At 44.4% G+C, this 26,313-nt stretch overlaps 1 protein-coding gene across 1 annotated transcript in view; it reads right to left on the bottom strand.

The window, feature by feature from the left end:
• The window catches only part of LOC147659613 (IgGFc-binding protein-like), a 105,691-nt gene that overhangs the window by 60,497 nt on the left and 18,881 nt on the right, over positions 1 to 26,313 (bottom strand). Inside the window, exon 6 of the mRNA XM_086951603.1 lies at positions 20,175 to 20,374. Within this exon, the coding sequence (XP_086807729.1) occupies positions 20,175 to 20,374 (200 nt within the window). The remainder of the gene's footprint in view (positions 1 to 20,174; positions 20,375 to 26,313) is intronic.

Below are 26,313 nucleotides of genomic sequence, written 5' to 3'. Positions count from 1 at the left end.
TTGGTGCACTAAATAAATCCAAAACATAAGGCAATGGATACAGTGTCTTTAAAACAGAACGTTGCATCAATTACCTAGGTATCCGAGTAAAAAGGAAGCTTACACGTACATCGTTTATGGTTCAAACAGTAACATCTCAGCTGTAGAGGTTTACTCAAAGATCCAAATATTTGAATGATAACCGTGTATTCTACCTATCTTAACATTGGTGGGTTGATTTAAAAAGAACAATGTTAAACACCATTCTATGCAGCCAGACATCCAGCAATAAAGCAGATAGAAATATCATAGGTCCATCACATACCCTCACAGAAGCGTAAGAGTCCAGATCGTAATCAGGTAATGCAGTCATGTAGCCAGTTAAACGGGATAATGAGACCGCTGAAAATCCCAGTTAATGATAGGTGTTCAGCAGGAACAAAAAACGCACTGGTTCCAATGTTCTTAAAACACGCTTTTAACATCTTTTCGTTGTGTTCTTTAAAACAAGATCAATAAGCTGGTACACATCTCCCTGCACTCTCAAGACTCGAAAGCGCGCAGTGGTGGAGCACGTGATGTCGTCACTGCAGCGCAGGGGGCGGTACGTGTGCTCCTTCCAAACAGGCACTTCAACTAAAATACTCCACTGAAATAAGAACGGCAGAGAGAATGTGTTATAGGCTTCTGTGAAGCCAGGAGTGCAGCCTGGGACGCACATGGGCACAGAATGCTTCACAGACCCCCCAAAGGCAGCTACAATCCAACGGAGGCTCTCCAGTTAAACGTGCCAAAGATATGCAGGCGTCTCTCATACGACACCCAGGGCACTATCAGAGAGTCACCCTCCATGCCGCCAACTGCGCAGCACTGATTGCCCATGATGGCGGCCTTCATAATTTATTTGCGGACACTGTCAGTGTCCGCAAATAAATTATAAAGCCCGCCACCCCGAAAATAGTGCCGCCTGGGGCGGACCGCCCCCCTCGCCCCCCCCCATAGCTACGCGGGTGAACCTTAGGTACATGCGGGTTTGGCTGTTTTTTCCTATTTCCTGCTAGGAGTATTTGTGGTACTTTTTTGCTCACTGCCCCTTGTTCACCACCTTGCAGTGGGTTCTCCATGAGCCCTTCCGCTCCCTCTAGTGCTCCCTTAACAGAACACCCAGCAAGTTGCGCCCTGCTCACAGCTTCAGTCACAGCTTTGATTTCCCCCGCAGGCCATTTTGGGAGGCATGCTAACTCGTAGCAGTGCTTCAATAGCTGTTAACACTGGCCCCCAGCTGCAGAAATCCCGTAGTTATTCTTTTTTGTTAAAGCCAAAAATGTGCCCGCTTTTAAACACCACTGCAGTTACTCCTCTCTCACTGCCAGTAACAACACCGGTTTTCAATTCCTTCCTCCATGTCCGCAGTCCACAGACCGCAGGCGTATACGGCGCTTACCATCTCCTCACTGCCGCTTCAACAGCCCCCGCGCAGCCGTCCTTACAGCGCAGCCGTCCTTACAGCAAAGGCTTTTCGAGCCACCAGTCTTTCGTCTTTCCAGCTCCTCGCTGCCTCTAGCACACTCCGGCCACCCTGCCGATGCTGCTCCAACTGCCGGTCCCTCCAGTTCCACGGGTGTGCGCTGAGATCAGAGCACACACCTGTGCAGGCAGGGCTGCAGGAGGAGCCAATCAGCGCTCACGACGACGTCTCCTCTTTTCCCGGGGCTCCTCAGCACACGGGAGCCCCGCACCAGCCCCGCACCAGCCGGCATCATTATCCGGTCTCCCCCTTGACACGGGAGACCAGCAGGCACAGGCTTCCCCCAGGCAGGGGGAAGCGGAAACCACATCCTCCCGGCCCCGCCCACAACCAGGCGGCGGCCATCTTAAGGCGGCTCGGGCCGCGGCGGTGATCTCGGCAGTAAAACGAGGGGTGAGCGCCCTCGAAATTAAAATAAAACACAATAAAATATATGACAGAAGCCCCCCAAGCCCCCCCCCCCTAAAAAGAAATTCCGAAAATTCGCGGGGTGCGTGCACGCGTGTGCGCTTATAGATATATAATTGATTTCTCTTCTAATTTTCTCAGGAACCACTGGAGGGATTTACACTATTTTACCAAAAGCGTGATCTGCATACCAGACACTACCATTTTGACAAGTTTGGTGTAATTCCCTTCAGCGGTTCAAGCTGTAGCTGAGTCTAAAGGTCCTATGGAAATTAACATGGGGAAAACACGTTTTGGGACCCCCCTTTTTTCTCAGCCCCCACTTGACGAATCCCCCCCAAACTTTCAGGGAAGGAGCGGAGCGGAGCGAGCCATCTTCTTTGAGAATTTAGCGAAGATTCATCAAACAGCGCCAAAGTTATTCCCAATAGAATGTTGGGGATTTCCTATGGAAACTAGGTCCTAACTATATATACCTACTGGCTACCGCTATAGTTAGGATCTACTTTCCATAGGAAATCAGCAACATTCTATTGGGAATAACTTTGGCGCCGGTGGACGAATCTTCGCAAATTTCTCAAAGTTCGTGGCCCGCTCCACTCCTTCCCTGAAAATGTGGGGGGGATTCGTCAAGCGGGGGCCGAGATAAAAGGGGGGTCCCAAAACATGTTTTCTCCATGTTAATTTCCATAGGGCGGTCGAACTCACTTTTAGCCCGAACGGCTGAATGGATTTGCACCAAACTTGGCAAAATTGTAGGGACTGGTAGCCCGATGTGCCTTTGCTGTGTCTCAAGATATGTGCTCCAGTGGTTTTTGAGTAATTTAGGTTCAAAAAAATATATATATCTATAGGCGCGCCCCGGTACGCGCACCAGGGAGCGCACCGGCTGCGCTACGCGACTTGCGCACGGAAAGCTGATTGGCTCTCGGGTGTCTGTAAACATTCGAAACAGTCCGGAGCGGCCGCCATCTTGTGTCTCGGTAGGATCGAGACACAAGAGGTGGCAAAAACAAAGGGGGAAATGACCATAAGGGGGCAGGGTAGACCCCCCCTGACCCCCTAGGTTTGATGTGGGGGCTATAAAAGGGCCCGCGGGGCAAAAAAAAAAAATAGATTTTCACGGGGGGAGCGCCCGGTACGCGCACCGGGGAGTGGACCGGGGAGCGTAGCATGGGGAAAACTCAGTTTATTCACTGCGTCACCTCTGCGACCCTTTCTTGTGTCAATACGGCCCTTTTGCATACATTACACCTGACGTAGGTATAATGTGGCGCAGGGGCTTACAAAGTGACGCATCTACCTAGATGCGTCACTTTGTAAATATGACTGTAAATATGACTGAATAAGGTGCATTTTTTACAGCACTGGTGCGTCACAAAAAGTGACGCACCGGTGGCGTTAAAGTGACGCATGGCCTCATAAATGAGTCTTCTAGTCATGCGTCATATTAAATATATGACGTATTATGTCGCAAGTACTTACAGATACGTCAGCATTTCAGACGTATCTGTAAGCGCAAAAGTGATGCATTGCTGGAGTTGGTCACAAAAATGATGCAACTCCAGCAATGCATCCTTTCACATGGGGCCAGGCCCCATGTGAAAGGGCCTGCATCAGTCTTACGCCTGCTGTGAAACAGGCGCAAGATTTGGACGTAACAGCGTCATAAAAGTGACGCAGTGATATCTCATAGATTTCACTGCGTCACCTCTACGACCCTTTCTTGCATCAATACGTCCCTTTTGCATACATACAGATACGTCAGTATTTCAGACGTATCTGTAAGCGCAAAAGTGATGCATTGCTGGAGTGTGTCACAAAAATGATGCAACTCCAGCAATGCATCCTTTCACATGGGGCCAGGCCCCTTGTGAAAGGGCCTGCATCAGTCTTACGCCTTCTGTGAAACAGGCGTAAGATTTGGACGCAACAGCGTCATAAAAGTGACGCAGTGATATCTCATAGATTTCACTGCATCACCTCTACGACCCTTTCTTGCGTCAATACGTACCTTTTGCATACATTACACCTGACGTAGGTATAATGTGGTGCAGGAGCTTACAAAGTGACGCATCTACCTAGATGCGTCACTTTGTAAATATGACTGAATAAGGTGCATTTTTTACAGCACTGGTGCGTCACAAAAAGTGATTTACCTGTGGCGTTAAAGTGACGCATGGCCTCATAAATGAGGCCTTCAGTCTTCTAGTTATGCGTCATATTAAATATATGACGTATTATGTGGCAAGTACTTACAGATACGTCAGTATTTCAGACGTATCTGTTAGCGCAAAAGTGATGCATTGCTGGAGTGTGTCACAAAAATGATGCAACTCCAGCAATGCATCCTTTCACATGGGGCCAGGCCCCATGTGAAAGGGCCTGCATCAGTCTTACGCCTGCTGTGAAACAGGCGCAAGATTTGGACGCAACAGCGTCCTAAAAGTGACGCAGTGATATCTCATAGATTTCACTGCGTCACCTCTACAACCCTTTCTTGCATCAATACGTCCCTTTTGCATACATACAGATACGTCAGTATTTCAGACGTATCTGTAAGCGCAAAAGTGATGCATTGCTGGAGTGTGTCACAAAAATGATGCAACTCCAGCAATGCATCTTTTCTTATCCTTCCTTTTCAACATTTTCTTTGAATATCCAAATTCCCCATGTTCACTCTCCTTCTCCTTACTTTCCTTCCCAACACTACTTCACTTCCTTTCTCCTCTCATACCTTTCTGTTCTTTCTTACTCATTTTCCTTTCCATTATCAATGCACTCCACTTCACTTACTCTTTTTCATTTTTTTAAGAATATAGCTCTTTGATGAGAATTAGAGGTAGTTCTGAAAATAACTTTTTTTTCTTCTTTTTTCTTTGTTTAGAACAGAAACAAAAACAGGGAATGGAAACTGCTCAACAGGAGCAAAAAACCCAAAAAGAATTAGGGCTGGGAACGGCAGCGATGGTTCTCCAATGCTCGAACCATGGTAATGGTAATGGTAAAAAGTATTTATAAAGCGCTGACATTCATCCTAAAAGGATATCATGGCGCTAAAATTAACAATGTACATGTAACTGGTAGTTGTTGATGGTGATATTGTGATTTAGTGGGTATTAGGGAACAGTGTTGTTTTAAGTTTTTTCCTAAAGATAAGATAGTCATCTGTGAGTCTCAGATCTGTCGGTAAATTGTTCCACAGGTTTGCTGCTAAGTGTGAGAAGGCACGGCCTCCCGTCCTAACCTTCTTTATTCGAGTGGTTATCGCTCTTGCTGTGTGTTGGGAGCAAAGATTTCTATTTGGAACATAGAAATTAATTCTGTTTTTTAGGATGGTTGGGCCTGTTTTGTGCAATGCTCTGTGGGTGATGCACAGCATTTTAAATGTGGCTCTTTCTCTCATTGGCAACCAGTGTAAGGCTCTCAGACAATTTGTAGCGGAGTCATATTTTCTTTTGTTACATACAGCTTTTGCTGACGCATTCTGAACAAGCTGTAATTTTGAGAATAGGTAATCTGCCATGCCAACGAATAGGGAATTCCCGTAGTCAAGTCTACTAATTAGTAGTGACTGTACTAAGATCTTTCTACATTCCAGGGGAATCCATGGAAACACTCTTCGTAGCATTTTCAGTAGTGCAAAGCCTTTACCACAGATAGTTGTCACGTGGTTTTTCATTGACAATTTATTGTCAATGTAGATTCCCAAATTCCTCGCCATCTGGGTTGGTTTGGGGGGGGGCACCAAGAATGTTGGGCCACCAGGTGTCATCATAAAGTTGTTGGGAACCGCCGAACAGTAAAATCTCCGATTTATCGGCATTTAATTTCAGACAGTGATTATGCATCCATCTGGATAGTTCAGAAAGGCAGTTGAGCAGTCTATTTTTGGGATCTTCTTCACCATCTAAGGCAATCATTAGTTGTGTATCATCGGCGTATGAGCAGATGTTAACGCCCCACTTTTTCCCGATAGTGGCCAATGATGATACATAAACATTAAATAATGTTGGACTTAATGATGCCCCCTGTGGTACACCATACTTGATCTTACAGGGTGTAGAGGTGTAGCTGCCTAATCGGACAGATTGTGAGTCTGATAAAAAAGAATTCAACCAGGTCAAGGCTTTTCCCTGCAGTCCTTTTGCAGCTAACATTTGCATCAGGAGGTTATGAGATACGGTATCAAAAGCCGCTGATAAATCTAACAATATCAGGGCCACCGTTTTACCTTCATCAACCTGGCTTCTGATGTCATCCAGTACTGCCAAGAGAGTTGTCTCGGTACTGTTGTTCGACCTGAAGCCTGTCTGCGAGACATCGAGCAGGTCATTAGTTTCCAGATAGTTTGATAACTGTTTGTTCACTAATTTTTCCAATACCTATGAAAGGTATGGCAACTGCGAAATGGGTCGATAGTTGGCAGGGTTGTTTATGTCCTTACCAGCTTTTTTAAGTAAGGGAGTCGTTTCGTTTCAAAATGCTTTATTCGGTTTGTACAGGTACAACCATATAGCAACATTCATGAATACAATTGAAGTCACTTTTATAAAGGATTAAAGAATGATGAAACTTGCTAAAACAATTACATTAATACAGCCAATCAAGTTAAAAACCTGAAAAATAGAAAATAATCACTAAATATAGCGTCAATTTAAACGTTTGGTGCAAGGCATGCCAAGTGGGATAGTACTAAACAAGAGGCCTATGCTGGACGTAAAGTGCAGTAATATGTGCAAAATAAGCAAAAATTGGACATAGTATTTAGCAGCAATTTAGCAAATTAATGCAAAACATATCACATTTATTAACCATAGAATAATCACTTATATGTAGCAGCCATTTTAAACGTTTGATGCAGCATGCAAATAAGATGGTACTAGACAAGAGACCTATGCTAGGCGTAAAGTGCAATAATATGTGCAAAATATGCAAAAATTGACCGTTGTATTTAGCAGCAATTTTAAAATCTAGTGCGAAACATGCCAAGTGAGGTAGTACCAGTCGGGGAGAGGCCTAAACTGAGCATAAAGTGCAATAGTATGTGCAAAAATATGCAAGGATAACTAAAGTGCAATGTCTATAAAATCTCTTACGTATCTTAGCAGCAATTATGTACAAGTCAAAGAGAGGCCTGAACTGGGCATAAAGTTCAATAGTATGTGCAAAAATATGCAAGGTTAACTAAAGTGCAATGTCTATAAAATCTCTTACGTATTTTAGCAGCAATTATATACAAGCAGTTTTAAAAGTATAAATCCGGAGGGGTACAGAACCAAGGGAACAGTTGATACGGGATCTAAAAACATAATAATAACCAAAGTTCATGTATAAGAGAAATGCAAAAGGTTTGGCAGTAGCTCACAGTTGGTCAATGGGTGTCTTTTCCAACAGAGATCATATAATGATTGATTTCCTGTGCCCGATGCATTTAAGAACATAGGTGGCTACACAGTAACATACATTAGGGGACGACAGGTCAAACAACAGTTGCATTGCAGCTCTTATGTCACACGTACTGTATTCTAAAAATAGTTGCTTTAGATAAAACTTTCTAAAACCAGTATAAAAGTTGCAAAGTAGTAAAAAGTGGCAGATACTCTGTTTCGATTTCCCATTGCATGGGCACGGGCAGGACCCCGGCTTCTTTACAGTAGGGAAGGCCACCAAATGGTGGACTATACCCAGCCTCAGGCGTGCCAGAACGAAGCGATGGGAGTTAATACTGACGAATGTAAGGTATGGTGGGAATCCTGTGCTTAAATTGTATTCCAGGTACAATTTAAAAGTACTTTGTGTAGCATACCCCTTCATTCTAATCCCTTTTGCATGATCCATGTAGGTGGATTTAAGGTCACGCTTCGTTAAAACTGATTCTGTTGGGGTGTCTTTAAGAATATCTTGACCAAAGAGGGAATTATACCAGTGAAAAATGTGTTTTAGCCAGGGGATTTTTAAGTGCTGGTCCAATTTAATGCAGTCTAAAATTAATTCCTGGGTAAACTTGGTAAGGGAGTCACTACTGCTGTCTTCCAGATAGCTGGAAATTCCGCATGGTCTAATGACTGATTTAATGTTTGCGTCACTATTGGATCAATTAAGGGGATTAGTTGTAGAAAAATGTGATGTGGGCATGGATCCGATGGTGAGCCCGATTTAATTTCTGACATGACTTTATTTACTTCTTCCTCTGAAAAAGGGCCAAAGGCAGAGCAGGTGGCCAGCGGGAGAGGCTCTGCATCAATATGGTGCTCATTCAATTCCTGGTCATTACTGGTGAAAGATGAATACATTGTATCTATTTTATCAAAAAAGTAATTGCTGATTTTATCACATCCCTCCTGTGAGGGTGGCAAATGTGTTGTAAGGCTAGGGGGGTTGCACAGTTCTTTAACTATTTTTAAGTTCTTTAGAGGAATGTTTGTGTTCTAATATTTGTTGAAAAAAGTGATCTTTTTTTGCCTTTCGAATAGCTGCGTTATAGGCTTTCAGTTCTTTTTTATAAATGGATCTATCAATCATGGTTTTGCTTAATCTCCATTTATGTTCCAGCGTAGTGCATTTTCTTTTGAGTACCTTAAGATCTGGACCATACCACTTTTCCGACATCGTTCGCCTAGTTGTACTTTTAGTGGAGTTTATTGAGCAATGTTCAAGTGCTTCACCAATACTTTTCTGTAGTTGGTGTATTTCTTGTTCAGTGGAGGAGCCTAAATTAGTATAGTGAAAATTCTGTTGAAACTTCTCCAAGGAGAATTTGCTCCAGTTTTTGGTTGTAACTGGTTTCTGTGTCATTGGTCTCACTTTATTTATTGGTAGTCTAATATTAAAATCTATTCTATAGTGATCGGTCCATGTAAGAGGCGTAATATATTTAATAGTAGTGGTCTCGATATTTGTAAATATCAGGTCCAGTCTGTGTCCGGCTCTATGTGTGTCCTGGTTGACTAGTTGTGTTAATTGTAGGATTCGCATATTATCTGCAAGGTGCCTGGTGAGCGGATTATTATATGACTCAAAATGTACATTAAAGTCTCCTAATACTAAGATATTTTTGTGCTTTAAACAGGTGGGAAGAATCTGAGAGAGGAGTTGAGTACTAAATTCAGCTGTGCTCCCTGGAGGGTTATAAGTGATAGCTCCTCCCATCAGTAGATAGGAGCCTAGGGAGATTGAGTAAATCATTACTTCATGTTTGCTATCCTGTTTGGGAGCTTCTTGGATACAAGTGAACTTCTCTTTAAATAGAAAGGCTACCCCTCCACCCTTCTTTTTGGGTCTGTTAAGGTTTAACATTTTATACCCTATAGGGAGTGCAATTGCGATATCCGGAGTACTGTGGGTGTCAAGCCAGGTCTCCGTAAGGAACACTAGGTCCGGTTGCAGTTGGTATAGAGTGTCCCAGAGTTCAATTGAATGTTTGGGGAGTGATCTTGTGTTCAAATAGATACAAGATATATTGAGATTAGTGGAGTTTCTTGATGTTAAATCATCTTTGGATTTATTAACCCATCTACATGTCTGGCAGCCAAACGATCCCATGATGTTGGTAGGCTCCACTATAGCACATGGAGGATGGCCCTGTGGGGGTTTTGTATTAAGAAGCATGAGTTTGTCTTTTGAGTAAGTCAGTCGCGGTATATCTGGCCTATCCCTAGTTAGTGAGGCAGAGTTTCCAGTCCCTAGTCCCGTGCAAGCGGACGGGCGCAGACGGGCTAGTCTTTGGCTCGTCTTCGGCGCGCCGTCGACGCGCCCGCTGCGCTCGTCCGCTGCGCTGCCTGCGAAAGATGTTCATTTGTAACCGTAGAGGTGGGAGGGGCCGAGCACTGTGCCGCTCACCTGCTCCTCACCAAAGATGGTGCTTTTAGATTTTAATCCCCGGCAGCACCAAGTCGGCTGAGGTAGGGAGGGCAGGGTTCGTGGGGCGGGGCGGGGACAGTGGGGGGAGTGAAATTTGATAAGCGAGCTTTTAGCTAGGTTTTTCTTAAGTCGCAATTACGCTTTTAAAATTAAATCTTTAAAAGCAAAGTACACAGTAAACATACAAAAGCACTTTTAAAAAGTAAATCTTTTAAAAGGTGGTCAGAAATGCGAATTCTTTCACTCACTCGAGCAGCAGTCCCGGCTTCCGCCTCAGGACCTCAACAATCATATGCACACTATCAATCATGAGCAGGACACTTTGCTCCCCAAAGGTAAGTAGTTGATCGCAGTATCTGCATTTCAGGACACCTTTGTTGAATGCAGGCTAAATGTTTGGAACCAGCTCCTGCGATCGCCCCCTCACAGAAGTAGTTGCTCCTCCGGTGGATGTAGAGGCCCCATCACTGGGAACCTCTTGTGCCAGAGCCCTGACACTTTCCCGGGCAAAATTCTGGGGGTGCTTCCTCTCCACATGGCGAAGCATTGTGGAGTTCCCAAAAGAATATATTTTTTTGGGGTCACCCCGTGACAGGACTGGAAGATCCTGCACTCCACTTTTGGAGCATTCACCTTTTTCTGGTCATCTGGTATGGAAAAAAAATTCCAGATGAAATGCTCTTTCACCTTTGGCTGAGGAGGCTCTTCATCGATGAATTCAGGCTCATCTTCACTGCTGGATGGTCTGGCAGCCATGATTAACCAAGCAAGATCGAAGAGAAAAAAGGCAGGTCTTTCAGTCACAAAAGTGAAAGAAGAAGTGAAGGAAATGGGTGGGGATTTCATTCTTTGTAAAAAAATCTGTAAGCAACCAATGAAAAGTGTTATTTTAAGGTCACATGACTTGACGCGCTGACGCTGTGTGCACCGGAGCGCTTCCGGGGGCGCATACGCGGCGCGAACATAGGCGCTTCCCGGGGCGCATACGCGGCGCGAACGTAGGCGCTTCCGGGGGGCGCTTACGCGGCACACCGAAGTGACGTTTTGATAGTTTCACGGAAACGCAAATTTATTTTCATTTCCTTATTCAAAAAAACTGCTTTTATATGTATGGTACAAAATGTCTTGCGTTATTATTTACTTTTCATTCATATTTTTTTACACGAACGCAAGTAGCGCTCTGGGTGCGCTCTCCGGAGAGCTTACCGGTGCGCGGACCCAGAGCACCCCAAGAAAACTAGTAAAAAAATAAATAAAAAATATATATTATTATTAAAGAAAATAATACTAATTAATACTCACACAAAACAGCATATTAAAAAAAATCGTAGGTTACAAACTCGATATAGAAAGGAATTAGCATTTAAAAAACCTATGAAATTCACTGAAAAAACCATAGGTTTCACACCAGTTATAGTTAGGAATTAGCATTTAAAAAACCTATTAAATTCACTGAAAAAACCATAGGTTTCACACCAGTTATAGTTAACTGGAAATTTTACTGACATAAACCATTGAAATTCCACGTTATAGTTAGTTGGACTCACTATAACTTGCGCGCCGGCAATGCACTGCTGATGATGTCACATATTACATCACTCATGACATGGTCAGTGACATCACTCATGACATCACTGATGACACCATCCTTGTGACAGAGTGACAGACCTCCTTTTAGTGTAATGTAGCCCTTGAAACACATATTCAAAAATAGAAACTAACATTTTCGAAAAAATGGAGATACCCATACCAGTTACAACAACCAATTCAGTAATTCCACCATCTATATACACATCTACTCATTCACCAACACTTCTATATAGTCACTCATACATATACTCACTCATCTTATGTAGTGATACACCTATTCATCCTGTTACACACTGACAGTCATCCAAAAGTTACTCACACATGCAAATAAAGTATTGAACATCCATTTATTTGCATATACAACTTTACACACACTACCACCTTACTTCTAAGGAAACTTACACATACTTCCTCTCTTAAACAATCACTTATAGAAACACATACTTATTTAAACAGGAACTCTTACAATCTCTCACTCTCACATATACTGACTTATATACATCAATACTCACATATACTAGATTAAAACATATCTTGTTACTGATAAAGACACTAGTGAGACAGCCATTCACTCACTAACACACACATATATACACTCATCCACCCATACAGTCCTGCACATATGCTGTATTTAAAACATATACAAACAGTGAGTCAGTCACCAACCCATGCAGCCACTTATACACAAAGTGAAACACTGATACATATATTTAAATATTTAAAATGTACTCACTAATATATGTATTCACTAAGATACACTTAATAAGCCAGTTAACCAATCATTTTTTTTTTTTTAAACCATCCATTTAGACACTTACTTAAACATTTATTCTTCCATCGTCCTTTTTCATATACATATATAAAACATATTTATTTTTCAGAAAGACACACATTCACTGGATGGTGTCATCAGTGATGTCATGAGTGATGTCACTGACCATGTCATGAGTGATGTAATATGTGACGTCATCAGCAGTGCATTGCAGGCGCGCAAGTTATAGTGAGTCCAACTAACTATAACGTGGAATTTCAATGGTTTTATGTCAGTAAAATTTCCAGTTAACTATAACTGGTGTGAAACCTATGTTTTTTTCAGTGAATATATATATATATCTATATTTTATGTACTTCCCTCTTATGCTGCTATTGACATCCCCTTTCCCTTGATACTGTTTTTTAGGTCTCGGCTATAACGCGCTTGAAAAGCGCGTTCTCGCCAGAGAACTATAGTCGGCGTCTCAGCGCCGAAGGGAGACAAGACCTGGCCGCGCGCAGCGTTTTCCCATAGGATAACGTTGTGCGCGCGGCCAGGTCTTGTCTCCACAGCATGGCAATGCAGAGCGGATTGCGTCGCGCGCCTCTCTGGAATGCAGGGGGAGTCTGCAGAGGGGCGCGCGGCGCTGTTCTGGCTGCCTCTTCTCTCACCCGCCCACCTTCAGCCTCTCCCTCGTCAGTAGTTGAAAACACGCCCTCGTGGTAGTAAAGAGCAGTCCCAGAAACCGTGCTCAAAGTCAAACTTTACCGCACTCGGCGGTCGGCAATCTCCACAGCTTTTCTCCTCAAGCTGATATCAATAATTCAAGCCGGCTCTTCCTCGCAACTCAACCCGATGCTTGCTTCCCCACTACCCGTCAGCAGCAGCGTCCAACGGGTTTATGTGGGCAGTGCTCGACCGGAGCAATAGAGCGATGGCAAAGCTCTGCGGCCATGTCAGTCCACACTGCTCGAGACGGCACAAACTCCCCTCCAGTAGCCACGGAGCGGAGTCCCGGTCAGACAAGCACCTCCTAGGGAGCACGCCGTCAGAGCCTTCAGAGCAACAGCAAATGCCGGCATGCAGGAATCGGAAAGCCCCACTGACGCCGATACACCAAGGAGGCAGCAGAACAGTGGGATAACACGAGCAGATCAGCAACAGGTAGGAGCTCCGCACAACCTCTCACTCGGCCGCTGAAGCGCCCGCCATCTTGCCTCCCCAGCCTAGGGCCCTTTTCTGATTGTTGAAAGAGTGGCCTTTCTGATTGCTGAAAGAATAGCAATTTGGACCATTCGCTCTTCTGTGTCTTGCATACTCCTCCTACGACGCACTACACAGTCCTAGAAGGTGTGTGCAGCCTGAACACATATGTTTTACAGATTTAAGGCATGAAATATGCAGTTTTGTCTAGTGTTAATGTGAAGGGGATTTTTGTCGTTTTCTAAGAAGAATTAATTCACTTATAACACAACTCATTTGGGGCGCGCGGCGCTGATAACAGCACTGCTGTCTGTAATCCATTCGTAGCTTCTGGGATTTTTGAGAGACCAACACAGCCACCAGCGCGCCGAAGTGCGGTGCCTGTGTCTTAAGGTCGTTTAAATTATGTTAGCTGACTTTATAGTTGCCGAATTGTAGGTACATTTTCAATCACTGTTCTTGGGCTGGCAAAATCCTATTAGATTCTTTCTGCTATACGCGTCTCTTGCGTGCTGTGTGATGGGAGCTTGGGTAGGTCGCTTTTGATGTAAGGGGTGTGTCACAGGTACCCTGCTGTGTACACAGACACACACTCGCTCACACACTTTCTCACACACTCACTCCCTCTCACTCTCTCTCTCACACTCACACTGTCTCTCTCACACTGTCTCTCTCACACTCTGTCTCTCTCTCTCTCACTCTGTTTCTCACACACACGCACACAATCTCTCCCATTCCGACTGACTCCACACCTGTCCCAGGCACTACAGGTTTCAAAACACTAAACAAGCCGAGAACGCGATGCTGAAGTGCAGGTAACTCATTAAAAAACAGAATGAAAGTTTACTAATTGTAAATGGGCCTTGGTGGGCCATGGGGCTACCTTGGGACGGCTTAGTTCACATGGCCCTCCCTCTAGACCTGCTCTGGCCCAGAGCCCCTCGGTTTCTTCTGCGCGCACTCCAAAACATGATCATGTTAGTTGTGTAGTGCCTTATGCTTGCTTCAGCCTGCTATAAAGGGAGCTTGGAACGATTCTTACTAACCCACTGGCATGCATTGTTGAGAATGGATTGATCCAGTATTTAATCTCCTCTGTTTCACACCTTTCCCAGCAGCGCAAATGTTTTTCACGACTGCGAGTAGTTAATGTGCTTTTCTTTCTCTGCTGCAACTTGTTTAGTTACGCTTTATATTTAGGTTTACTTCCCGCAAATGTTAGTTTGAGGTAAAATAAAGTGAAGAGGGTGTGGCGTAACAACCAGAGATACCGATTTTGGAACTGGGGAACAAGGTTCGAGTCTCGGCGTCGGCTCAACGGAATTCTGGGCAAATCACTTATCTCCCATTGCCTATAAATAACGCATGTGACCGTGTGTAATGTAACGGGTGCTCAAGTAAAGCACTTCAATACCTTTGGGTCAAGTTTGCGCTAAATTAGAACACGAGGGGTGGGGGGGGGTGGTGGTGCAGAGCCATTGTATGAATGCACTAGCATCTGGTCACTGCTACAGTGAAAGCGTGCGGGGAGAACCGTGGTGATTCTAAGCTTGAGTGCCTTTTTCAGACATTGTAGCAGAGCTGAACCCATGCCCGCCTTTAGGATCTTAGTTACAATTTGAGAAATTTATACCAGCTGCGTACAACCCAAACTTGTAATCATAAAGTCAATTTCCTAATCAAGCCACCAACTGCATGTACACTTTAGCACCTATTAACCACAACTGAAATAATGGCTGACACTGCAAGAGTGCAATGGTCCACGACACTTAATTAAATTCGTAGTTGCCAACATTTGAAAACAAGCATTTGCAATGTAATAGGTCTTGCATTTATGCGAATTTGACCTATTGGCATTGTAAATGACAATGCCTTTTATTTATGATTTGGTTTTTAAAACATAAATAAAAGACATTGTCATTTACAATGGCAAGAGCTTAAACTCGCGTTCATTTACAATGCTAATAGCTCTAACTTTTGCAATGCCGAGACCGTTGCATTGTAAATGCTTGTTAATATGTATATTGTCTTTTTAATGTACATATTGTTTAGAGACACAAAAACTTGATTTGGTTTTATGGGTATACAGTCAAAATATCTAGTAAAAAATGTAGAATTACAGTAATATCGAATAAAAAATATAGAATGGACAAAATATCGAATGGACATAATATAGACAACAAAAATATCCAATTTAATGGACAAAATATCGATTGGACAGAATATAGACAACAAAAATATTGAATTTGAGGTAAATAAGTTAATATCGATTTACATAAATATAGAAAGTCAAAATATCAAAGTATATAATATAGGTATTAAATATATCTTTTTTTTAATATAAAATTTTTTAAAGTGTTTTTTGTGTTAGTATATGTGTGAAAAGTGTATATTTATTTTATAATTTATTTTAAGTAATGAATTTTATGGTGTTTAATTTTAGCGTAATTTAATTCTGTAGCGGGTTGTGGGTTTATAGGGGAATAGTGTGGGAAGTAATTTAATTATAATTATTTAAATATTTTAATTTATTAATTGCTATTTATATTGAAATATTTGGTAATTAATTTTTAATTGGTAATTAATTAAATTATAATTGGTCTTTAATTTTACTTAATTTATTAATTGATAATAATATTAATTTTATTAATTTATTTTCTGTAGTGGGTTGTGGGTTTATAGGGGAATAGGGTGGGAAGTAATTTAATTATAATTGATTAAATGTTTTAATTTATTTATTGGTATTTATCTTGAATGAATTGTTAATTAATTGTTAATTAGTAATAATTAAATTATAATTGGTAATTATTTTTTATTAATTTCCTATTTGATAATTATGTTAATTTCATTAATTTATTTTCTCTAGCGGGTTGTGGGTTTATAGGGGAATAGGGTGGGAAGTAATTGAATTATAATTGATTACATTTTTTATTAATTTATTGGTATTTATTTTGAATTAATTAATTATTTTTCAATTGCTAATTAATTAATTGTTAATTGGTAAATAATTTGTATTAATAGGTAATGATTTTTAATAAATACTTTTCATTTGTATTTTTAATTGATTTATTATTATATTATATTAAATTGGTAATTATTTTTAATTAATTTGTAATTGGTATTAATATTTAATTAACATTAATATATGAAGTATTTACTTTCCCCACTGTTGCACTCACTGGAGTGGGAATAGTAATTTTTACCCCTATGCTATCCAACGCTTTCCCTACTGTTGCACTCTCTGGAGTGGGAATAGTCATTTTTACCCCTACGCTATCCAACGTTTTCCCTACTGTTGCACTCTCTGGAGTGCGAATAGTAATTGTTACGCCTACGCTATCCAACGCTTTCCCTACTGTTGCACTCACTGGAGTGGGAATAGTAATTTTTACCTCTACGCTATCCAATGCTTTCCCTAATGTTGCACTCTCTGGAGTGAGAATAGTAATTTTCACCCCTACGCTATCCAACGCTTTCCCTACTGTTGCACTCTCTGGAGTGGGAATAGTAATTTTTACCCTTACGCTCTCCAATGCTTTCCCTACTGTTGCATCTCTGGAGTGAGAATAGTAATTTTTACGTGTACGCTATACAAAGCTTTCCCTACTGTTGCACTCTCTGGAGTGAGAATAGTAATTTTTACGTGTACGCTATCCAATGCTTTCCCTACTGTTGCACTCACTGGAGTGGGAATAGTAATTTTTGCCCCTACGCTTTCCAACGCTTTCCCTACTGTTGCACTCTCTGGAGTGGGAATAGTAATTGTTAGTCTTACTCTATCCAAAGCTTTCCCTACTGTTGCACTCACTGGAGTGGGAATAGTAATTTTTACCCCTATGCTATCCAACGCTTTCCCTACTGTTGCACTCTCTGGATTGGGAATAGTAATTTTTACCATACGCTATCCAACGCTTTTCCTACTGTTGCACTCACTGGAGTGGGAATAGTGAATTTTACCCCTACGCTATCTGACGCTTTCCCTACTGTTGCAATTTCTGGAGTGGGAATAGTCATTTGTATCCCTACTCTATACAACGTTTTCCCTACTGTTGCACTCAGTGGAGTGGGAATAGTAATTTTTACCTGTACGCTATCCAATGCTTTCCCTACTGTTACACTCTGGAGTGAGAATAGTAATTATTACCCCTACACTATCCAACGCTTTCCCTACTGTTGCACTCACTGGAGTGGGAATAGTAATTTTCGCCCCTACGCTATCCAACGCTTTCCCTACTGTTGCACTCCTTGGAGTGGGAATAGTAATTCTTATCCTCCCTCTATCCAACGCTTTCCCTACTGTTGCACTCACTGGAGTGGGAATAGTAATTTTTACCCTCCCCCTATCCAACGCTTTCCCTAATGTTGCACTCTCTGGAGTGGGAATAGTAATTTTTATCCCTACGCTATCCAACGCTTTCCCTACTGTTGCACTCTCTTGAGTGGGAATAGTAATTTTTACCCCTACGCTATCCAACGTTTTCCCTACTGTTGCACTCTCTGGAGTGCGAATAGTAATTTTTACGCCTACGCTATCCAACGCTTTCCCTACTGTTGCACTCACTGGAGAGGGAATAGTAATTTTTACCTCTATGCTATCCAATGCTTTCCCTACTTTTGCACTCTCTGGAGTGAGAATAGTAATTTTTACCCCTACGCTATCCAACGCTTTCCCTACTGTTGCACTCTCTGGATTGGGAATAGTAATGTTTACCCCTACGCTATCCAATGCTTTTCCTACTGTTGCACTCACTGGAGTGGGAATAGTAATTTTTACCCCTACGCTATCCAATGCTTTCCCTACAGTTGCACTCTTTGGAGTGAGAATAGTAATTTTTACGTGTACGCTATCCAATGCTTTCCCTATTGTTGCACTCTCTGGAGTGAGAATAGTAATTTTTACGTGTACTCTATCCAATGCTTTCCCTACTGTTGCACTCACTGGAGTGGGCATAGTAATCTTTGCCCCTACGCTTTTCAACGCTTTCCCTACTGTTGCACTCTCTGGAGTGGGAATAGTAATTGTTAGTGTTACGCTATCCAACGCTTTACCCACTGTTGCACTCACTGGAGAGGGAATAATAATTTTTTTCCCCTACGCTATCCAACGCCTTCCCTACTGTTGCACTCTCTGGATTGGGAATAGTAATGTTTACCCCTACGCTATCCAATGCTTTTCCTACTGTTGCACTCACTGGAGTGGGAATAGTAAATTTTACCCCTACGCTATCCAACGCTTTCCCTACTGTTGCAATTTCTGGAGTGGGAATAGTAATTTTTAGTTCTACACTATCAAACGCTTTCTCTACTGTTGCACTCTCTGGAGTGGGAATAGTAATTTTTATCCCTATGCTAACCAACGATTTCCCTACTGTTGCACTCAGTGGAGTGGGAATAGTAATTTTCGCCCCTACGCTATCCAACGCTTTCCCTACTGTTGCACTCCTTGGAGTGGGAATAGTAATTCTTACCCTCCTGTTCCACCCCTTTTCATGCACCGCACAGACTAGGTTTTGCCTCACAATATTGACCAGAATTGTGACTCACAACTCATTGCAACTTGACTCCCGGCAACTTCTTCCACTCACGCTGATTGAGCGATCAGTCCAGTCTCGCACTTATTTTTTGCCGTTATTTCACTGCTCAATCTCTACCACGACTGTGCTCCTTACGCGCCGAATAGATACCTTCACGGCACCGGTAGCACACCTAATTCTGCATAATAATATGTTGTCTGCATAATTTTGAATGCAAGTTGCCATTGCTCCTAGTCTTTGCCTGTATTTGTTGTTTGTCAAAATTGTTTGAATTGTTACTCCATTCACCCGCACTTCCCCCTTGTTGCAGTGTACAGGACTGTGCCCCACTATAAATGTTTGTTTTCGTTCATCCTTTGATTTATTTTCAAAACATTGTATGAATTAAACTCCCTGTCCGGCTGGGCATTGGATTTATATAGCAACCTATCATGGTCTATATTCAATTCTTTTTGAAATCTTACTGTTTGCTTAGGACCATTGTTTTTTTAAATTAAATCTGATTTGCAATGCAGCACGGTGGAGGTAGCTAAATGGACTTGCCTGCTATTTTTGAAGCCCACTGTTGGCAAAATAAAATGCTTTGAATAAATGTTGTATGTGCAGGACTTACTCAAAGTACATTGTTATATCTCAACGGGGCTAGATGTCCCAGCATGCAGTAATTGTCACTCGCAAAGGGAGGGGCCCACTTAGGGAAGTATAAGAGGCATGCAGAGAAATCCTGCGAGAACTTCATTTTGCAATTGACCTCCAAAGAAGGGGCCGGAGCCTTGAAAAGCGTAAGGTCTAAAGAAATAGAATTTGAAAGAGCAGGGTAGGTTGCCATGAGGAAAACCGGATGGTTCCTACATCGTAGTGTGCGCCCCTAAAACTGTCGGGCTTTTTGATGGATTATATATATATATATAGATGTAGAATGTCCCAAATTCCCTTCTCATACGGTTTGTTCTTCCTGGCCTGTACAAATTTACCAGGGAGCAGCAGTGTACCTTCATAACCTACCTTTGTTGACAATGCTGCATTAGTAGTGTCCAGGGACAGTGGTACCAGGAGCTACAGAGCTCTTGCGGGTGTGTACGAGTATGCCCTCCCCTAAAGTTGTCTGTGGCAGTCACTGCCTGACTTTTCGACTATCAAACACTGCTAAACTGTATACATCCTTGCTTCCCTTTGATAGATGCAGCAGAATTCCAGTCATTTTTTGAGTAAGAAGGAACTGTGATCAGATGATTGTATTTACAGGGGTGTTACACACTCAAATATATAATATTTTGCCCACTACGTAGAGATGGTACATAGTGGAACTACTCACATTGTAGTATAATCCATTATAAGAACATCCGCACTGTGATATTGGGACACAAACATCTCCACTTCTCTTGAACCCGCTGTTGCAGACGCAACCCTCGATGCAGGTAGCATCACACTTGGGCATCACTAAAGAACTCGCACACAAATCTTGACAGTGCTGCCCACAAAGTTTGTATTGACTATTCTCTGGGCACTGCATGGCTAGAAACGATAAAAGCAAAAAGAGAATTACCTTAGAACATCCATGACAGTACACACTCAATAACCTTAACAACTGCATTTGGAAACTACTAAATGGAAGTCTCTTGATTAGACATCCTGCTGATATTTATCCAGATCTCTGCGAGTTATCTTCTAGGAAAATAAGAAATGTGTTTTAAAATCAAAAATCAAAACACTACCTTTGAGAGAGGAAATTGGCACGTGATGTTATTGCTATATTATCTGTCAATTGAACTTTCTGTGACTGTACCTTATAAAGCAGTGCTTTTAATAAACAGATTATGTCCATTCTCTTCTAGTCTTTAACCCAATATATTATTGCATTTCCAATTGTTCTATATCTACAACCTACAACACATTTTAATTAATGATAAAGTTATTATATGGTACTTTATTTTTCGAAGGGGTAGTAATATCACTGCTACATTTCACAAATGTGTTTCTAACATTATCCTCTACATGCAATATCACTGTCATTCTAGTATTTAATTACTGATTGCTGAACCATCTCAGTACTATCATGAGGAGTTTAATTAGATGTGCATGTCTGTCAGAATTAATTGAGAATCATGGACCTCGTTCAAATGGCCTCTAGAAAATTGAAATATGCCCACTAGCTAGCCTCTTATTGCGCATGCACAAAAGGTAAGCACACTTAATTGTCTAAAAAAAAGAATTTATCAAGTAAAATGTGCCATTTAGATTTTGTCTTGCATAGGCAAAATGATTGTGCAGTTTCGCCATGCATTTTGCAACTCAGACCCTTCTACTCTTAAATGAGTGTCTGGAGTGTTATGTACATACTTTATGTTTATCTATACAGTCAGTTTATGCATAATTGAATCACATCATTTTAAAAATACCTCATGCAGAAATGCTCTGAAAGGTACTCGGTCATTGTTGGACTTGGCCCTCTCTACAGGGTAGTCCTCAATCATTTTGCCTTCACCCTCCTGTTTGCTGTACCTGTTTTTGTTGGCTTTTCAGACTGCACACTTTACCATTGCTAACCAACACTAAAGGGCTTCTGGTCTCTCCTTTAAACATGCTATAATTAGTTTATGCCCAATTGGCACATTTAATTTAGTTGTAAGCCCCTAGTGAAGTGGTACTACATGTTCCCAGGGCCTGTAAATTAAATACTAGAGGGCCTGCAGCACTGATTGTGTCACTCACTTAAGATGTCTTTTAAATATCCACAAGACCATCATCATGATGCAGTGTAGAAATGCCCAGACCGGGGCAATCCCCTGAATGGTCTAATAAAATAGGACAATAATGAATGTGATAAAGGTAAACAGTACGCCGAAGTACATAATGTGCACTGCTTGCCACAATGGGTCGCCTCTATACCACCAGAAGTGACTGCTACTCATAAGACAGAACGTGCCACCTTTATAACACCAATTCAGAAAAGGGGGTGGTGATGGACAGAGTATCTGAATTAAGCAGAATACTACTACCCAGTCAACAGATCAGGGCTTGATCCATCACCAATTTTTAGCTCACTGCACCATCCCAGCTCAGAACCAGGCTACATGCAAATTAGTCTGTCCCTGGCCCAGTGCATCATGGGAACCGGGCAGACCAAACTACCAAGCCAATTCTTTTACTGGAAAGGAAACAAGCTTCCGGGGACCGGTTTCTGGCATTACAGCCGTCTTCGGCCCGGCTTGCTTGAATCCTGATGGTGCAGTGAGCAAGGGACTCACATCTGAGCATACCCTTCCACGCTTGTGTTGGACAAAACGATTCAGAAAAGGGGGTGGTGATGGACAGAGTATCTGAATTAAGCAGAATACTACTACCCAGTCAACAGATCAGGGCTTGATCCATCACCGTTTTTTAGCTCACTGCACCATCCCAGCTCAGAACCTGGCTACATGCAAATTAGTCTGTCCCTGGCCCAGTGCATCATGGGAACAGGGCAGGCCAAACTACCAAGCCAATTATTTTACTGGAAAGGAAACAAGCTTCCGGGGACCGGTTTCTGGCATTGCAGCCGTCTTCGGCCCGGCTTGCTTGAATCCTGATGGTGCAGTGAGCAAGGGACTCACATCTGAGCATACCCTTCCACGCTTGTGGTGGACAAAACGATTCAGAAAAGGGGGTGGTGATGGACAGAGTATCTGAATTAAGCAGAATACTACTGCCCAGTCAACAGATCAGGGCTTGATCCATCACCGTTTTTTAGCTCACTGCACCATCCCAGCTCAGAACCTGGCTACATGCAAATTAGTCTGTCCCTGGCCCAGTGCATCATGGGAACAGGGCAGACCAAACTACCAAGCCAATTCTTTTACTGGAAAGGAAACAAGCTTCCGGGGACCGGTTTCTGGCATTACAGCCGTCTTCGGCCCGGCTTGCTTGAATCCTGATGGTGCAGTGAGCAAGGGACTCACATCTGAAAATACCCTTCCACGCTTGTGGTGGACAAAACGATTCAGAAAAGGGGGTGGTGATGGACAGAGTATTTGAATTAAGCAGAATACTACTACCCAGTCAACAGATCAGGGCTTGATCCATCACCGTTTTTTCACCCTCCTGTTTGCTGTACCTGTTTTTGTTGGCTTTTCAGACTGCACACTTTACCATTGCTAACCAACACTAAAGGGCTTCTGGTCTCTCCTTTAAACATGCTATAATTAGTTTATGCCCAATTGGCACATTTAATTTAGTTGTAAGCCCCTAGTGAAGTGGTACTACATGTTCCCAGGGCCTGTAAATTAAATACTAGAGGTCCTGCAGCACTGATTGTGTCACTCACTTAAGATGTCTTTTAAATATCCACAAGACCATCATCATGAAGCAGTGTAGAAATGCCCAGACCGGGGCAATCCCCTGAATGGTCTAATAAAATAGGACAATAATGAATGTGATGAAGATAAACAGTACGCCGAAGTACATAATGTGCACTGCTTGCCACAATGGGTCGCCTCTATACCACCATAAGTGACTGCTACTCAAAAGACAGAACATGCCACCTTTATAATCAATCAATCAATCAGTGACACTTATAAAGCGCGCTACATACCCGTAGGGTCTCAAGGCGCGGGGGGGGAGGGGTGGTGCCGCTACTGCTCGAACAGCCAGGTCTTCAGCTTCTTCCTGAAGGAGAGGTGGTCTTGGGTCAGGCGCAGGTCGGTCGGGAGGGAGTTCCAGGTCTTGGCGGCCAGGTAGGAGAAGGACCTTCCTCCTGTAGTTGCTCTTCGGATGCGGGGGACGGCGGCGAGGGCGTGGTTGGCTGATCGGAGGTGGCGTTTGGGAGCGTAGAAGTTGACTCGGCTGATGAGGTAGCTCGGGCCTTGGTCGTGTAGGGCTTTGTGTGCGTGGGTGAGGAGGCGGAAGGTGATTCTTTTGTTGACGGGGAGCCAGTGAAGGTCTCTCAGATGTCCGGAGATGTGGCTGGTTCGGGGGATGTCGAGGATGAGTCTGGCTGAGGCGTTCTGGATCCGCTGGAGTCTCTTCTGGAGCTTGGCGGTGGTACCGGCGTAGAGGGCGTTGCCGTAGTCCAGTCGGCTGGTGACGAGGGCCTGGGTGACGGTCTTCCTGGTCTCGGTGGGGATCCACCAGAAGATCTTCCGTAGCATGCGTAGGATGTTGAAGCACGCCGAGGAGACGTTGTTGACTTGCCTGGTCATGGAGAGGGAGGAGTCCAGGATGAAGCCCAGGTTTCGTGCATGGTCTGTCGGTTTGGGTGCGGTGCCCAGGGCGGGAGGCCACCAGGAGTCGTCCCAGGCGGAGGGTGAGGAGCCCAGGATGAGGACCTCCGTCTTGTCCGAGTTCAGTTTCAGGCGGCTGGTCGTCATCCACTCGGCTACCTCTTTCATCCCTTCGTGCAGGTTGGCTCTGGCGGCGGCGGGTCGTTGGTCAGGGAGAGGATCAGCTGGGTGTCGTCGGCGTAGGAGATTATGCTGAGGTTGTGTTTGCGTACGATGGCCGCAAGGGGGCTCATGTAGACGTTGAAGAGGGTGGGGCTCAGAGATGATCCTTGGGGGACGCCGCAGATGACTTCGGAGGCCTCTGACTTGTACGGTGGTAGGCGGACTCTCTGTGTTCTTCCGTCGAGGAAGGAGATGATCCATTCCAGCGCCTTGTCCTGGATTCCGATGTTGCTGAGGCGCTGTACTAGGGTGCGGTGGCAGACCGTGTCGAATGCCGCGGAGAGGTCTAGGAGGATGAGGGCCGCTGTTTCTCCATTGTCCATCAGGGCTCGGATGTCATCGGTGGCGGCGATGAGGGCGGTCTCGGTGCTGTGGTTGGCTCGGAAGCCGGACTGTGAGGGGTCGAGGGATCCGTTCGTCTCGAGGAAGGCGGCCATCTGCTTGTTGACGGTCTTCTCGATGACTTTGGCTGGAAACGGGAGGAGCGAGATGGGGCGGTAGTTCTTGAGTTCGGTGGGGTCCGCTGTGGGTTTCTTGAGTAGAGCGCTGAGTTCGGCGTGCTTCCAGCTCTCAGGGAAGGTGGCGGTGTCGAAGGATGTGTTGATGATGTCTCGCAGGTGGGGTGCGATGACCGCGTCGGCCTTGTTGAAGACGTGGTGAGGGCAGGGGTCGGTCGGTGATCCGGAGTGGATGGAGTTCATCGTGCGGATGGTGTCTTCGGTGCTGATCGGGGTCCAGGCGTGGAGGGTAGTGGTGGGGGGTGGTTGTTCGGTCATGGTGTGCGTTGGTTGGTTGTTGAAGCTGTTGTGTATGTCCGCGATCTTGTTGTGGAAGTATGAAGCGAGGGAGTTGCAGAGGTCTTGCGATGGGGTGATGTCGTTGTTTCCTGCGCTGGGGTTGGAAAGCTCTTTCACGATGTTGAAGAGTTCCTTGCAGTTGTGTGCGTTGTTGTCCAACCGGTCCTTGAATGCTGTTTTCTTGGCGGCGCGGATCAGCTGGTGGTGTTTCCGGGTGGCAAGTTTGAAGGAGGTCCTGTTGTCCGGTGTCGGTTCCCTTCTCCAGACTTTCTCGAGGGCTCGGCAGTTCTTCTTGGAGCTCTTGAGTTCGTCGGTGAACCATGGGGCCTTCTTGCTGCCGGGTCTGCTAGGCGGGGTCCTCAGTGGGGCGAGTTCGTCCGCGCAGTTGCTGATCCACTTCGTGAGGTTGTCGGCGGCCTGGCTGGGGTTCGCTGAGCTGGCAGGAGGGTGCTGGCTCAGGGAGGTGGCGAGCTGGTCTGCTGTGATCTTGTTCCAGCTTCTGCGGGCGGCCTGTTGCTGGTGGTGGTGGGTCGTAGTTCTCTTGAAGGTGAAGTGGACGCAGCTGTGGTCCGTCCATTGAAGCTCAGTGGCGTGGCTGAAGTCGATGTCTGTGCTGGAAGAGAAGACTGCGTCGAGTGTGTGTCCGGCGAGGTGGGTGGGGGTGGACACCAGTTGCTTGAGTCCCAGGTTGGCGAGGTTGTCGAGCAGGGTGCTGGTGTTGCGGTCGTTGTTGTTCTCCAGATGGAAGTTGAGGTCTCCCAGGAGGATGTAGTCAGCGGAGGGGAGGGCATGCGGGCTGACGAAGTCGGCGATGTCCTCGCTGAATTGCGTGCGTGGTCCAGGGGGTCGGTAGATCAGGGTGCCTCTGAGGGTGGTGTTCGGGTTGGTGTGGATCTGGAAATGCAGGTGTTCGGCGCTGGTCAGGGTGTTGTCGGTGCTGGTCGTGAGACGGATGGTGCTCCTGTGGACGATGGCGATGCCTCCTCCCATCTGGTTGGCATTTCGGTCCCTCCGGACGATCTTGTAGCCCTCTGGGATAGCGATGGCGATGTCGGGAGCTGAAGAGGTGTTCATCCAGGTCTCCGTGAGGAAGGCAACGTCAGGGGCTGTGGCGTCTAGGAGGTTCCAGAGTTCGATGGCGTGTCTGTGGACGGAGCGGGTGTTGAGCAGGATGCACTTGAGGTGGGTGCTGCTGGTGTTTGACTTGGCGGGTGTTGGTGCGAGGCAGGTCCGGATG

This window comes from Lissotriton vulgaris, unplaced genomic scaffold, assembly GCF_964263255.1.
Source record: "Lissotriton vulgaris unplaced genomic scaffold, aLisVul1.2 SCAFFOLD_506, whole genome shotgun sequence".
In the NCBI taxonomy this organism is placed as follows: Eukaryota; Metazoa; Chordata; class Amphibia; order Caudata; family Salamandridae; genus Lissotriton; species Lissotriton vulgaris.
The sequence above is the reverse complement of the archived record's forward strand: the minus strand, read 5'-3'. Positions and strand labels throughout refer to the sequence as shown.